Raw genomic sequence first — 15,812 nt, forward strand, 5'->3', positions numbered from 1 at the left:
TGCCTCACCACGCCCAGCTTAAGAAATTGAAATTTGGCAATATTTCTGACCTTGATGTTTGGCAAAGCATAATAGGAGTTACAGAGAGTACAAGAAGAGGAACAGGTGGGTGGGTAGAGGGGAAAAGGATAAAGTCTTTGGTTTTAGACATGTGAATGTGAAGATAGCTCAGACATAACTAAGGCACAACTCATTTTGTACGTATGGCTACTGTTTTTTTCAGGGCATGATGCATGAGATAGATGCCCACATTTACGGAGCCCCTAACCTACTCTTGGGCATAGGAAGTCTTTAGTAGTTAATATATTTGTAAGATGAAGGCATGAATTAATTGAAGTTATCTAGTCTAGTGTGGTAACACACACCTGTAATCCCAGCAGTTGAGAGGCTGAGGCAGGAGGATTACTGTCAGAGGCCGGCCTGGGCTACAAAGTGAGTTCAAGGCCAGCCTGTGAACTGCATAGTGAAACCCTGTCTCAAAAAGACAAAACAAACAAGTTATCTGTAGAGCTCTAATCAGTTGCACTACTGCATTTTGGGCCAGATAAATCTTCATTGTGGGAACTGTCCTTTGGCATTGTAGATGCTTGGCTAACACCCTCTATACGTACTCTACATTGTGACACCCAGACATTGTCTCCAGACATTGCAGAGTCACCTTCTCTTGAGAATTACTAGTATGGAGGAAGTCTAGAGGAGCAAAGGTGTTCTCTGTTAGAGGTCTGGAAGGAGAGAAGCAGATAAAGGATTTGGACTATGAGATCCCCCCAGTTTTTAAAATTTTTATCTGTATTAGTTCATGTTTGCAGTAAATAATGGTTACATTGCGTGTCCCCAAATTGTTTTGTTTTGTTTTTGGTCTTTTTGAGACAGGGTCTCCTTATGCAGTTCAGGCTGGCCTTGAGCTCACTTTGTAGCCCAAGCTGGTCTCGAACTTGCAACAGTCCTCCTGCCTCAGCCTCCCGAGTGTTGGGATTACAGGTGTGCGCCACCATGCCCGGCAGTGTCCGCAATTTGAAAAAGCGTTAGGAAGAAAAAACTGACCAAGCAGGACCAAGGCAGATCTGAGGAGTGGATGATAGGGCAACACAGGCAGGGGTGTTTTCAGGAGAGGAGCTCTTTGAAAGTGTCACATTTGGCCGGATTTGGAGACAGGTCTTTGCCCTCAGAGGTTGTGTTCCTCAGCCCTGGGCTACTGTGTCACTCCTGCCACGGGAAGGCCAGAGTATTAGGAAGCAAAGTTTTTGTGTGACACTAGGACCACACCTTAGTTTTAGAAGAGTCAGATTCCAAGACAGTTCCCTTCCCTTACTTTTTGCTACTGTTGTAGAGAGGTCTTTCTTGCTTGCTTGCTCCCTTGTCTTTTTAAACGGGGTCTCACTCTGCAATTCAGGCTGGCCTCTAACTCCCAGTGATCCTGCTGCCTCAGCCTCCTGCGTGCTGGGATGACAGGCTGTGTCACCACGCTCAGCTGAAAGATTTCTTTCAAATGCAATTATGTGGGATCTTTTTTTGTTTTGATTTTTGAGAGAGGATCTTGCTATATAATATGTTCAGGCTGGCCTTGAGCTCACTATGGAGCCCAGGCCGGCCTCGAACTCGAAGTGATCCTCCTGATCCGGAGTCCTGGGATGACAGCACTGGGCCGCTACACCAGCTTGGGTTCATTTTCTTGACTACTGTTTTTTGTTTTTTGAAATGTGTTTATTCTGTGAATTTCACAAACACTCTTTGCTTATAGGAATGGGAATACTGACGTATTTGGAAGAAATGCACACAGCTTCTTTTGCCTGTAGCTTAGAAGGTGGAGCCTTACTCTGCTCACTGGCCCAGAAAGCCAGGGCTGTGTGAGGCCAGCAGGTCCCACCCGCTCCCCGGGAACAGGGAAGATCCAGCGCAGGAGCGCTGTGAGAGGAGGCAGCCAGGCCTGGAGGGCAGCGTGTCCCTTGCTGCAGTCTTAGCTGCCCTCCCTCTGTTTTTGTCACACACACACACACCCGTGACCATGGTACATCCCGGGCCCTAGAAGCTTTATTTTCCTCAGGACTGTAGTCGGGAAATCTGAAACGTGGATCCTTCTGTTTGTTTTTCTCCTCCCGTCCACCTCTCCTCCCTGCCCCTAAGAGACCAGGAAGTAAATGCCGTGGCGTTAACGTTTCCCAGCCCTTGAGCTTTCCTCCTGCTGTTCAGATTAAACTTGCACTCAGTGTGTTTGGCCAGTGGAGCGTTCAGCCTGCCTTCTGAAATCCCTCTAAATGACGCCTCCTCCGTTTCAGTTCTTTTAAATTCCTTTTGTTCTAAGAAAAATCACGAGTTGTTTGTTTCCTCAGTCACTGTGTCTCTCGGGGACCTCTGTCTGGGTGTGTGCCAGTGAGCCACGGAAACAGAAACGGGGTGTCCCGGGGCTGGGCCCGCTTGCCAGCTGCAGGCTCCCGGGGCGCACCTCTGCGCTGAGCCACGTACAAAGACGAGTCACAGTGCCAGCCCCAAGGGATTTGTAGGCTCTCCTCTTATTGTCAGTGGAGAGAAAACTATTCCAAAGTGAGGCTGAGTATTGCAGTAGATGCTACCACTCGACATTGTTTTCTTTTCTCTTCTTTTTTTCTATTTTCTTCTCTTTTTGAGACAGGGTCTCTATGCAGTTCAGGCTGGCCTTGAACTCACTGTGTAACCTAGGCTGGCCTGGAAAACACTGACCCTCCACACGCCTGGATCTGGTTTTCTAGGTTGTCTCATACTGTGTTATAAACTAACAATAGCACTTTTTTTTAGTTTTTTTGTCTTTTTGAGACAGGATCTCGCTATGCAGTTCAGGCTGGCCTGGAGCTCACGTTATAGCCCAGGCTGGTCTTAAACTTGCAGCAATCCTCCTGCCTCAGCCTCGCGAGTGCTGGCATTACAGGTGTGTGCCACCATTCCTGGCCTAACAGTACTTCTTTTTTTTTGTTCTGGAAATTAAACTCAGGACCTTGCGCTTGCCAGGCAGGCACTTGTGCCACTGAGCTACATCCCGGCCTGCCACTTTCATCTTGTGAGTTTCTTCCCTTCTTTCCTCTTCAGCCACAGTAGCTGTTCATTTTCACCAACACTTCATGCTTTATGCTGCCTTTGGACCTTTGGACATACAATAGCATTTTGTCAGAAATGTGCACCTTCCTAGTTAATTCTTACCTACCCTTCAGCACTCGAGTCCTTCGTTACTTCTCAGAGCAGCCTTCACTGCCCCACAGGCCGGGTTTCCGTGTTTAGCGCAGTCAGGACACTGTGTTCCTCCTTCCTGAGACTCACGGGGTGATCAGAACATCGGCAGATGTTTAAGTTTAAAAGACACAGCGCCTTTAGTCCCTCTCAGCACTCCCCCTCGCGTGGAGCACACTGTCCCATTGTTCTGCCACCTCCCGGGCCGCTTTGGGAGTACTTTTTGTGTCTTTGTGAGGCCTGATAAAGAATGCGGTGAGTGGTGAGTGCTGCGGCCGGGCGCCGCCCAGTGGAGAAGCGGGCGCGTGTCCTCCTCAGGCTCACGGGTGCAGCACCATTCAGCTTCCGACTCCTCCCCAAAGTCAAACTGACCACGAAACATAAATATTTTGAATTTATTGAGGACATCGAGTGAGCCACTGAAGACACAAAATGCGAGGCCCTGGGTTCGATTCCTGCCCGGTACACACACACACACACACAGACACACACACACACACACACACACACAGACACACACACACACACCCACACACACACACACAGAGGAGAAGAACCCTGGCACTGCTTCGGGAAGTAGCAGGAATTATGGGATAAGTGCATTGGGGGAAGTATGAGGATCATGGCAATGTATCTTTTACTGTAACAAATTTTAGAAATTTAGACATTTACCATGTTTTTTGGTCACCCCTCATCTTTTGTAAGTAAGCAATTGAGTGATTATTTCTTTGAATTCTCTGGTAAGAAAGTATATTCATCAGGGCAAACATAGGCAATTGAGTGGTTATTTGTTTGGATTCCATAGCAGAAAGCATATTCATACAAAAAATGTATTCTTCAGGGAAAAGATACGATGTTTTTCTCTTTATGGATTGGTTCCCAGTGCCTGGCACAAATTGCTTTGTAAATACTTGTTGAAATCAGTGAAGACGTGACCTTAAGTGTAGACCTCTTGGGTCAGGTGGGGAAAGGCAGGCCTGAGAATTGAACACGGTGAAGTTTACATAGCAGGAGACTTGGAGACAAAGTAGGAAGCAAGTCCCGAATTTGATGTTGAAGATCAGAAGACACCAGGCCTGGGGGTGTGGCTCAGCCGTGCAGGATATGCCTGGGTCCAAGGGGAGAGCTGTGCATGCCAGCAGGTGATATGCAGGAGCCTCAAGGGGATGAGGACTTTTTTCCTTCTGTATTTCTTATCCCCGCTCTCCCACTAATCCTCGGGCTTTAACCCAGTGCCTCTCACTACTGTGTCTCACTGCATCCCTGGTCCATTTATTTATTTGTTTGTTTGTTTGTTTGTCTGTCTGTCTGTCTTTTTGAGAAAGGGTCTCGCTGTGCAGTTCAAGCTGGCCTTGAGCTCACTTTGTAGCCCAGGCTGGTCTCGAACTCCCACTGATCCTCCTGCCTCAGCCTCCTGAGTGCTGGGATTACAAGCGTGTACCACCATGCCTGGCCCCCTTTTTATTTTTTAATTTTGAGAAGTTGTTTCGAAAGTGTCATCATACTTGGACTGTTCAGGCTCTGATTTTGTTTCTCTTCTGGCAGATTTTTAGTCTGTGGTTTATACTGAGTCTTAAAATCCTATTTCCATCTTTCTTAGGAAAACAGGAAAACCTTTCCACAACTTCATTAGTTGGCAAGACCTAAGAGCGATTGAACTTGTAAACTCCTACAATAATTCGCTTGTGATGAAGGTAATCGTCTTATCTTTTATGATTTGAATGTTACTGGTGTTGTTTTTCTAAATGTCTCCTAACTGTAGACTTAGTTGATGATTTCCCACCTTTGTTGTTTTAAAGCATAAGAAGAGAATACACAAGCACATGGTCTCCAAGTCAATGAAATTTAGTAACAGGTACCTAAAAACTAGTGTGGTAGACTGCAGTACGTAACTGCATTTTAGAAGGTCCTCAGCAGGTTTGCGGTAGACCACAGTGTCACATATTTGTGGGAGTTCATGTTTCTGCCATTGAGAAGTGGAAAGGATACAGCCTGGAGAGAACGAGAGATCCAGACGTCCTCGTCTTGCGCCCTGAAGGTGGAGAATGGAGACGAGGCAGCTGATGAGCGGATGCTAGGGCGTGATGCGCAGCTCCATCCGTAGATGACAGTGACGACCGCGGTGACGGTGACAGCGGCAGCTACTGCTGTGTCATTTCTCTGCAGTCTCCCGAATCAGGAACGTGAGATTGTAATTAATATGCCACATAGACCGCGTTAGGACTTCTAACGCCTCACCTTTAAACACGTTCTCCCTCCGTGCCGGTCAGATGGTGCATGAGGGATGTCCAGATTAGAGTGGAGGTTTTACTTGATAAGCATTTGAAGATGGTAATTTTACAGGCAAATAAACATGAGTATGGAATGTAATAGCAATGCCTGAGCAAGAAAATTCTGCCATAATCTCACTGGCATTATTTTTCTTTTTTGTTGGTTTAATATAAATAGAAATGTACTTTGCTGTAATAATGTATAAGGCTGAATATTGAGAACTTCTTCTATAGGAATTTTATAGTAAGGTATTTGAAAGTGGTTATAAGGGAATGTCATAAACTATGAATTATGTAATTTAAAATGATACAGTTAAAACATTTTTTTTTTTTTAGACAGGGTCTCACTGCGTGGCCCAGGTTGGCCACTAACTCAGCGATTCTTCTGCCTCAGCCTCTCAAGTGCCGTGGCACCACGCCCGGTCCTAAAATACAGCTTTAGGGCAAAGGATGGAGCGCAGTGGTGGGCTGAGGTAGCCTGCTTGCCTAGAATGATAAGGTCCTGGGTTTGAGTCCCAGTACTGCAAGAAAACCCCACAAAACACAAACAAAAAGCAATTTTAATATGTGTTTTTTTTATACATTAAATTAATGTATAATTTTTATGCTAGTAGGGATAAACCAGTGGTTTTTAATAGATCATCAAACATTCCTCAACTTACTCAGCAAGGCCTTTTTTTTTTTTTTCCCCGGTACTGGGGATCGAACTCACGACCTCGCGCTTGCCAGGCAGGCGCTGTGCCGCTGAGCTAAATCCCCAGCCCCAGGCCTTTTTTTTTTCTTTTGAGATAAGTTCTCATGTAGTCCAGGCTGGCCTTGAATCCTTATGTACCCCAGGTTTCGAACTCAAGACAATCCTGCCTCAGCCTCCTGAGTGCTAGGATTATACACATGCTAGCAAGGCATTTTTTTTTTTTTGGTACTGGGAATCGAACCCAGGACCTTACGCTTGCCAGGCAGTCGCTTGTGCCTCAGAGCTATATCCCCAGCCCTAACAAGGCTTTTAGAAGTTTTATTTCTTTGAAAATAAGTTGTGACCATGAGAACATTTACTTCTGTAGTATAAATCCAGATCTCAAATCTCGATGTGAAATCATGACCTCAAGCATAAACGCGAGCATTTCAAGGGCTTTGTCTACTTGATAACGAAGGTGAGCGTGATGAAGGTGTTGGCGCAGTTCGCACAGCCCCGGGGTCTGTCCTGGCGGCAGAGCCCTGTTCTGCCCTCACTGGGCCCAGAGGCCAAGTTAGATGTCCTGATGAAGGCTCTTGGAAGCGTTTCCAGTGTATTTTTCTGAGCTGGCACCAAGATTACAAGTTTGGCTGTGGCCAGCTTGCTCCTTTTGCGGAGGCAGACTCATCACAGGTTACTTAGCCATGCATCCGCCGAAGGGTAACTGCCTCCCACCGCCTGGGCGGCCGGGGCGGCGTGATCACAGGTCTGAGGCTCCTGGAAAGCGGGGCAGGCCCTGTCTTGAGAGACCGGGCGGGCCGGGTCACCCAGCCTGTGAGGCATCTCTTCCTGTACTTGCTGTCCACTGGCTGCGTTTTTTGTTTTGTTTTGTTTTTTGTTTTTTTGGTCCATTCATACTTCAGATGTCTAGTTCACTTGCCTGTTTTTTGATTGGGTCTTCTGTTTTGAGGGTCTGATATTTTTTGAGTTCTTTATATATTCTACGTATCAGTTCTCCGTCTGAGGACTGGCTAGCAAAATTTTTGCCCCTTTCCCTAGGTTGTCTTTTTACACTGTTGTTTCTTTTGCTGTATAGATGCTTTTAATTTGGTATGATCTCAATTTGTTCTTTTTTTTTTTTTGTCTTTATGAGACAGGGTCTTGCTATGCAGTTCAGGCTGGCCTTGAGCTCACTTTGTACCCCAGGCTGGTGTTGAACTCCCAACGATCCTCCTGCCTCAGCCTCCCGCGTGCTGGGATTACTGGTGTGCGCCACCATGCCCAGCTCCATTTGTTCTTTTTTTTTTTTTTTTTTCCGCTACTGGGACTCAAACTCATGGCCTCACGCTTGCCAGGCAGGAGCTGTGCTGCTGAGCTATGTCCCCAGCCCACATTTGTTGATTGTTTGAATGAACTATTTCCTATGCAATTAGGTTTCTGTTCAGAAAGTCCTTGCCTATACCCATGACTTCAGGAGTTTTACGTATTTTGTCGTCCAGCAGGTTAAGTGTTTCTATTTCAACATTGAGTTCTTTGATCCATTTTGATTCTACTTTACTGCGCAATGAGAAATATGGGTCAGTCTTCTGCATGTGAATAGCCAGTTTTTACAGTGTCATTCATTAGAGAGGCTATCTTTCCTCTGTTGTATGTTTTGGCTCCTTTGTCAAAGATCAGATAGCTTGGCCAGGTGGAGTAGCACGCCTGTAATCCTATTGGGAGGCCGAGGCAGCAGGATTGCCTCGAGTTTCAAGCCAACCTGGATTACTTAGTGAGTTTCAGTCCAGCCTGAGTTGCATAGAGAGACCCTATCTCAAAAAAGGAAAAAGATCAAATAGGTCAATGTTGGAAGTATGGCCGTTTTGACTGTATTGGTTCTACCTCTTCAGGAACAGGGAATATCCTTTCATTTTCTGATGTCTTCACGTTCCTTTTTTAGAGCACTGTAGTTTTCACTGCAGAAGTCTTTCCCTTGCTAGCCAGGTTAATTCACTTAGGATAATATTACTGGGCATTATTTTGTTAAGTGCTGAGAACTGCAAAGGAGTTAAGTGACTTATTTGTTACTGGGTTTGTTTGCTTGCGTATAGAATTGACATGGAAACCTCAAATACCATTAAATATCTTTTTTTTTACATAGCTATTTCACAGTTACTGCCGAGTGGTTCACTTTTTCACTAGAAGAAAGCGATTTTTAACGGGGAGCCAGTTTAATTTCACTACCCAGCAATCTGCCTTGCGGTTGGCCTGGATTTTACAGAACATGCCTGAGGTAAGAAAAGATTGTGTATATAAGAATGAGATAAAGATTTGGGGAAGGAAAATATTACACGAATAAACAGAGCAATTTGACTATTTTAGGGAAAATTGAGTGTCCACCATCATGGGAGTGGAAGAGGGCGTTTTTACTTGGTTCACAGGGTTATTATTTTTTTTTGAGACAGGGTCTTGCTAGTAGTGCGGGCTGGTCTTGAACTCACTGTGTAGCCCATGCTGGCCTCGAACTCACAGCAATCCTCCTGCCTCAGCCTCCTGAGTGCTAGGATTACAGGTGTGCACCACCATGCCTGGCCCATTTATTGACTTATTTATGGGTACCTGGTATCAAACTCAGGACCTTGCCCTTGTCATACAGGCGCTGCACCACTGAGCTATATCCCCAGTCCCCTTTTATTTATTTTTGAAACAGTGTCTCAGTTGCTGAGGCTGACCTGGAACTTGTGATCTTCCTGCTTCAGCGTCCTAAATAAAAGCTATTATGGGTGTGTGCCACCAAGCCCAGTGGCTTCTGTTTCGGGACCTTTTTGTTGTGTCGTACCACAGCTGAACGGGTGAGCAGATCAGTGTACTGCTCGGTGTTACACTGGGCTGAACGAGTGCGTGGTGCCGCCTGCGTCATGTTGTACCGTGATATCTTACATCATATGTTCTCACTCTTAGACTTTATGTCCTTGCTGGGTGAGGTGGCGCACGCCTGTAATCCCAGCACTCAGGAGGCTGAGGCAGAAGGATCGCTGTGAGTTGGAGACCAGCCTGGGCTACAAAGTGAGCTCCAGGCCAGCCTGAACTGCATAGCGAGACCCTGTCTCAAAAAGACAAAAATAAAAAAATATATGTCCTTTACACCATACTTTAGATTTGTCTGAATACTTTCGAACTATATAAATTGACTTGCACAGTGTATTTTTTTCTTTTGTGGTACTGGGGACTGAACCCAGGGCCTGGAGTGTGCAGGACAGGAGGTGCATCCCCAGCCTGCGGTGTACCTCCTTTTGCGTCATGCTCCTTTTGTTCAGCATTGCTCGAGAAGCCTGTGTTGTGTATGAATTCGCCAGTACTTTCAGTGATAGTTACTGTTCTCTACATGACGTCATTACAGTGTTGTAGTCTATCCTCAGATGTATTTGAGTCGTTTCCAGTTTCGCTGTAGGTGATGTGTCTTGGTGGAAAGTAAACATTGTGTATACACAGAATGGAATATTTTTGGCATGAATGGGTCTGTACGTTTTTTGTGCTGGTGAATAATGGCAAAACACATGTCCAAAGTGGTTACAACGGACACACTCCCCCAGTGGTGACGTGAGGGCTTTTTATTTCATCCTAGCGGATACTGTCAGTCTTCATTTTAGCTATTCTAGTGGGTAAGTAGGGATCTCATTGCAGCTTTAGACCGGACCAAAACCAAGATCCTGGGCTGGTTTTTCAGCTCAGTGAATACAGGACCTCTGGATTTAGTCCCCAGCACCCGAATAAAACCAGAAGCCAGTTACACACTGTGTACAGCAGACACACTTTAGACTCTAAAAATATGAATAGAAAACAGTATGTCAGGCAGGTAACATCCATAAGGAGCTAGCGTGGCGGCAAAATAGACTTTAAAGAAAAACAGAAATTACTAGCTATAAAGAGGGAATCTTATGATAAGTCTGTCTGAAATAGTATACCTATAACAGAGCCAGGAAACACATGAAACAGCTGGCCCTGAATTCCAGCACGGGAGTGCGGGGGGCGGGGGCGCTGAGGCAGGAGCACTGTTATGAGTTCAGGGCCAACCTGGGCTACATAGTGAGACTCTGTCTCAAAAAGCAAACAAACAGCCACATGAAATAACAAAATACGGACAGAATTAAAGGGGAAAATAGATAGTTAAATGGTAATAGTTGAAGACTTCAGTACTCTTTCAACAGTGGATAAAACAACTAGAGAGAAGATCATCAAGGGAATAGAACATTTTGATAGCAATAAAAACTAATACTATCTAGCACATATTTGTAGAAAGCTCCACCGACTAACAAGAATATGCATTCCTGTAAGTATCCCAGCTTCTCCAGGATAAACTATGTGTCAGGTCATGATATAAGCCTTTCTGACGTCGAAAGGGTCAGAGTTGTACAAAATACATTCTCTGACCATAATAGAATGGAATTAGAAGTAACAGAAGAAAACTTGTTTTTTGTTGTTGCTATTTTTTGGTTTTTGTTGTTTTGTTTTTTTGAGACAAGGTCTTGCTGTGTGGCTCCAAGGCAGAGTGGCAACAATTCAAGGCAGCAGAAGCAGCAAGAGCAAAAAGGGAGGAGCGTGAGAAAGGGCTCTTTGTGTCCCTTACATTGTATGCAGGCCACTCACCCCAGGGTGGGTGTGGCACTCACACCCTTAATGCCAGCACTAGACAGTGAATCAGTCACAAACTCTAGATTCAGCTGCTTCGGAAGGCACCCTCCCCTGTGACTGCATGAAGCTTTGTGGGGACATCCAGACACAAACTATAACAAATATTATTAATGAAGACCCAGATACACAGGAAACCCATCCCATATACCTATATACATTACTTTGATAAGAGATTATATTGCATATGCTTGTCTGTACTTAATCATGCACTTGAGCCTTTCTGAACTGTCTTTGTGTTGTTATGTTTTCAAGGTACAACAGGCAGTGGAAGAAGAAAATTGTTGCTTTGGGACTATTGATACCTGGTTATTACATAAGCTCACAAAAGGTAAAGAGCACCTGATATAGCTCTGTGTGAAGTAAGTGAAAGAAAGTGGAAAGAAAGAAAGGAGTTACCTGAAGAGAGTTCGTCCCTGCTCACATACACCCCTTTTCGCTTGCTGTGGTGCAGACATAGTGTTCTGGTGCCTAATAACTATACGTTGCAGTAACAGTAGAGTTATTTTAGATCTGTTGTAAGGAACTGTCGTAATAAAGGCCAGATGTAGTGGAGCACACCTGTAATCCCAGGACTTGGGAGGCGGAGGCAGGAGGACCACTGCAGTTGAGGCCAGCTAGGGCGAAGTAGTGAGTTCAAGGCCAGCCTGAACTACGTAGTGAAAGCCTGTCTCAAAACAAAACAAAAAATGGTGGGACAGTCTCAAATGTCACAATGGAGCACTGCTGTAATCCTAGCACTCGGGAGGCTGAGGAACAAAGATCACCATGAGTTGGAGGCCAGCCTGGGCTACATAGCGAGACCATGCCTCAAAAAATACAAAAAAAACCTCATTCTTTTCAGGAGTGGTAAAACATGGATCAGTAGTCTATCTGCTGTGCTGCAAGTGGATGTCAGTATGGAGGGTGACTTAGCATCTCTGAATATTTTTCCTCTTTCTGTTTTGTTTTTGAGGCAGGGTCTTGCTATGTAGTGCAGGCTGGCTTTGACCTCACTGTGTTGGGGTCAAGGAGATAGCTCAGTGGCACGACACTTGTCTGGCAAGTGTGAGGTTGCAAGTTTGATTCCCAGTACCAAAAAAAAAAATGAACTCCCTGTGTAGCCCAGGCTGGCCTCAAACTCACAGGGATATTCCTACCTCACCCTCCCAAGTGCTGGGGTAACAGGTGTGCACCACCACACCCAGCTGTTTTTCCTCCTCTTTAAACCAGGGATCAGAAAGTCTTAAAGCCTTTAAAAATGCTTTTGTGAACTCAGACTTCATAAAGATTAAATGAGAAATTGCTGTGGAGACTTCAAGTTGGAAGTGCACATTTTGAAATGAGTTTGAGGGGCCGGGGATATAGCTCAGTGGCACAAGTGCCTGCCTGGCAAGTGCAAGGTCCCGAGTACAATTCCTGGTACTCCCCCCTCCAAAAAAAAAAAAAAAAAAAAAGATGAGTTTGAGAGTACACAAAGGTCTAGATTATAAATTATGGGTAGATACTGATATATAATACTTGATAATGTATTATTTCTGATATAAATTTAGGTTCTGCATATGCTACGGATTTTTCAAATGCCAGTACAACTGGATTTTTCGATACTTATAAGGTAAAGACATTGTCTTCTTTTTAAGTATTTTTATTTAGCTGGGATTCTTCTGTGTGTACTACTTTATTTTGATATTCTGACGGTGTGTTTTTATGGTCAGATGTGCTGGAGCGGAATGCTCACCTTCCTGGCTTCCATACCACTCTCCGTGCTGCCTCCGATAAAGGACACAAGGTAACAGTGAGCCCCCACCCGGACGCCAGCCGAGCCTTAATTGAAGTCTTTTGCTTTACTGAGGAAAATGGTGTTATCACGTGTTTGAGATGCTTGTCTGTTCATTTTAAAACTTTTTGGCCTATGCTTTAAAAATTTGCTGAATTAAAAAAATGGCTGAATTTTAGAATTAATATTTCTAGAGTATAAATAACATTTTGATCAATCTCGTTTGAAGCCACAATTTTGGATCAGTGGATGAGGAGATATTCGGTGTGCCTATACCAGTAGTTGCCTTGGTAAGTAGGAAACACCAGGATTTCTCTCTGTATGTTATAAACTAAATGAGTATATATGAGTAGTTGTGACTAGCTTCAAGAGACACCGAAGGTCCTTGGTAAACTGAAGTACTAGGGCCGGGGTGCAGTTCAGTGGTGGTCACTTCCCTAGCACGCCTGTGGCCCTGAGATAGATCCCCAGCACAGAAGTGGGAGAAATACGCACACACACAAGTATGTACGTACATACACACTGGACATTGTGTGTGTGTGTCTGATATAGATATATAGCTGTGTATACAGTGATGCCTTGGTTCACAAACTTAATCTGTTCCACAGTTTTGGAAAAGATGGCTGCGTGTGTATCTGTGGGAAAGATGGAGGAGGTCGTGTTCGTCACAATGCAGAGTTTGCAAACAAAAATAAAGTTTTGCCAAATGCTTCTGTTTGCGAACCAAACTATTTGCAAACAAAAGCATTCATGAACTAAAGTACCGCTGTGTAGATATATAGCAATATATAGATTTATTTTGAGACAGGGTCTTGCTAGGTAGTCCAGGCTGGCCTTAAACTCACCATGTAGCTCAGGCTGGCCTCAGACTCGCGATCCTTCTGCTTCAGCCTCCTGAGTGCTGGAATTATAGGCATTTTCCACCGTGCCTGGCTAGCTTGTCTTTTTAAGTGGTCATTCTGAACCTTTTTTTGTTTTTGTTTTTTTCCTGGTACCGGGAATTGAACTCACGACCTCACACTTGCCAGGCAGGCGCTGTGCCGCTGAGCTAAATCCCCAGCCCCTTAAGTGGCCCTTCTGAAAAGGGGACCAGTGTTGCGGTTTGGTTTGATTTTGTGTCACTACTAGGACTGAGCCCAGGGCCTTGTGGGCACTAGGCAGTCACTACATCAATTGTTACAGCCGCGGTCCTTTTGTTTCGTATTTTAAGACAAGGTCTCATTACGTTGCCCAACATAACCTCAAATTTGAGATCCTCCCGCCCACTGCAAGTAGGTAGAATGCAGACTGGCGACACCATGCCCAGAAATTTTTTTTTTAAAAAGATACTGTATTCAGAGTAATGTTTGTTTATATTTGAAATCCTGAGACAAATACATGGCTCCAAGTGACAAAACCAGTGCTTAGTTTGTATTTGATAACAGTATAACCACGAACAATAGTAAAGCCGTTTAAACTAGAGGAGTAAGTTGCATTTATAGTTTCTAAAACCTGTGTCAAGGGTCTACCAGTACAGAAGGTGGGTGGTGTAAAAGTAAAAAGATTGCTTGTTTCTTTCTTTCTTTCTTTCCTCCTCCCCTCCCCTCTGCTCTTCTCTCTCTCTTTTTTTGGTTTGATTTTTTTTTTTTTTTTTTTTTTTCAGTGGGTCTCTGTAGTGAAGGCTGGTCTCAAACTCACAGTGATCCTCCTATCTCAGCCTCCAGAGTGCTGGGATTACAGGCGTGTGCCACCATCTCTTTCTTGACAGGATCTTGCTACGTAATTCAAGTTGGCCTTAAACTGCCATATGTAGCCCAGGCTGGCCTTGAACTCACAGTGATCCTTCTGTCTCAGCCTCCAATGCTGGGATTACAGGTGTTTGCCATCATGACCAGCTTGTTTTATTTGTTTGTTTATTTATTTATTTTTGTCTTTTTGGGACAGGGTCCCACTATGCAGTTCAGGCTGGCCTTGAGCTCACTTTGTAGCCCAGGCTGATCTCGAACTCCCAACGATCCTCCTGCCTCAGCCTCCTGAGTGCTGGGATTGCAGGCTTGTGCCACTGTGCTCAGCTGTTTTTTGTTTTGAAAGGTCCTTTCATTATTATATTCTTCCTTTTTTTTTGACTGGATGAATGAGTCAGAAGTTAGAAAAGCCCCAGGATTTGCCATGTGAGTAGTAAGTTCCATAGAAACTCAAATATTGTCTGTTCTCTTTCTCTGTTGCAGTGCTGAGGATTGTCTTTAATGTTAGAAATCCAAGTACTGCCTGTTGTTTCCGGTAGCAGCTAAAGCAGGAGGTAGAGAGCCCCCTTCTCTAGATGAACGGTCTGCACAGTAGCGGGGCAGCAGGTGAGGGGAGGGAGTTTGATTCCAAGTTACAGACACATGGTTGTTTACAGGGTCAGTTTCATTCAGCCCAGGGAGAGGTTCAGGGTTAGGTCAAAGTATGGCTAGGAAAGGTCTAGGCTAGTGAACAAGGGTTCTTTAGAAGGATTCATTTATTTGTTTTTGTGGCACTGGGGATGAAATCCAGGGCCCACATGTTAGGCCAGCGCTCTGTCACTGAGCCACATCTCCCACCTCCAGATGAATCTTAGCCTTTAAAATACGAATTGCCTCTTGAAGATACCAATAGGTAAAATAACAACCATTGATATTGTCCTACCGCTTTGTCTGTAATTCGGTAAATCCCCCTATTACTATGTTATCCTTCTTTTACTCTTTTAAATAAAAAACAAACAAAAAACGAATTGCCGTATGAAGCCAGGTGCAGCGCTATATACCTGTAATCCTAGTGCCCTAGAGGCCAAGACAGAAGGACCACTTAAGCCCGGGAGCTCGAGGCCAGCCTTGGCAACATGTTTTTAGAAAGGCTGGGGTATAGCTCAGTGGCAGAGCACTTGCCTTCCGTGTCTGAGGCCCTAGGTTCAAACCGCAGGCCCTGGTAAATAAATAAATAAACTGTTGTATATTTATCTACATCTAAGTATGTTAACAAAATGTTACAATTTTTCATTTTATAAAAATATATGATTAGGGACAGGATAGTTTTGACTTACAGCTGTATCTGTTTTTTTTGTTGTTGTTTGTTTGTTTTGGGTTTTTTTTTTTTGCTTTTGTTTTTCTTCCGGTACTGGGAATTGAACTCACTACCTTGCGCTTGCCAGGCAGGTGCTTTGCCTCTAAGCTAAACCCCAGCCCCCAGCTGTATCTCTTTAAACTTACACCTATTGCTTGTTTTGTGTATGGCACTGGGGATTAAACCT

At 44.6% G+C, this 15,812-nt stretch overlaps 1 protein-coding gene across 1 annotated transcript in view; it reads left to right on the top strand.

The window, feature by feature from the left end:
- Gk5 (glycerol kinase 5 (putative)) overlaps window positions 1–15,812 on the top strand; it is a gene marked incomplete at its 5' end in the record, with an annotated part of 41,101 nt that overhangs the window by 2,888 nt on the left and 22,401 nt on the right. Inside the window, 6 exon segments of the mRNA XM_013506263.1 lie at window positions 4,799–4,892; window positions 8,282–8,413; window positions 11,065–11,140; window positions 12,342–12,403; window positions 12,504–12,577; window positions 12,795–12,855. Of these exon segments, the coding sequence (XP_013361717.1) occupies window positions 4,799–4,892; window positions 8,282–8,413; window positions 11,065–11,140; window positions 12,342–12,403; window positions 12,504–12,577; window positions 12,795–12,855 (499 nt within the window).

The sequence above is a fragment of the Chinchilla lanigera genome, unplaced genomic scaffold (assembly GCF_000276665.1).
Source record: "Chinchilla lanigera isolate Chin_1 unplaced genomic scaffold, ChiLan1.0 scaffold00107, whole genome shotgun sequence".
Lineage (NCBI taxonomy): Eukaryota > Metazoa > Chordata > Mammalia > Rodentia > Chinchillidae > Chinchilla > Chinchilla lanigera.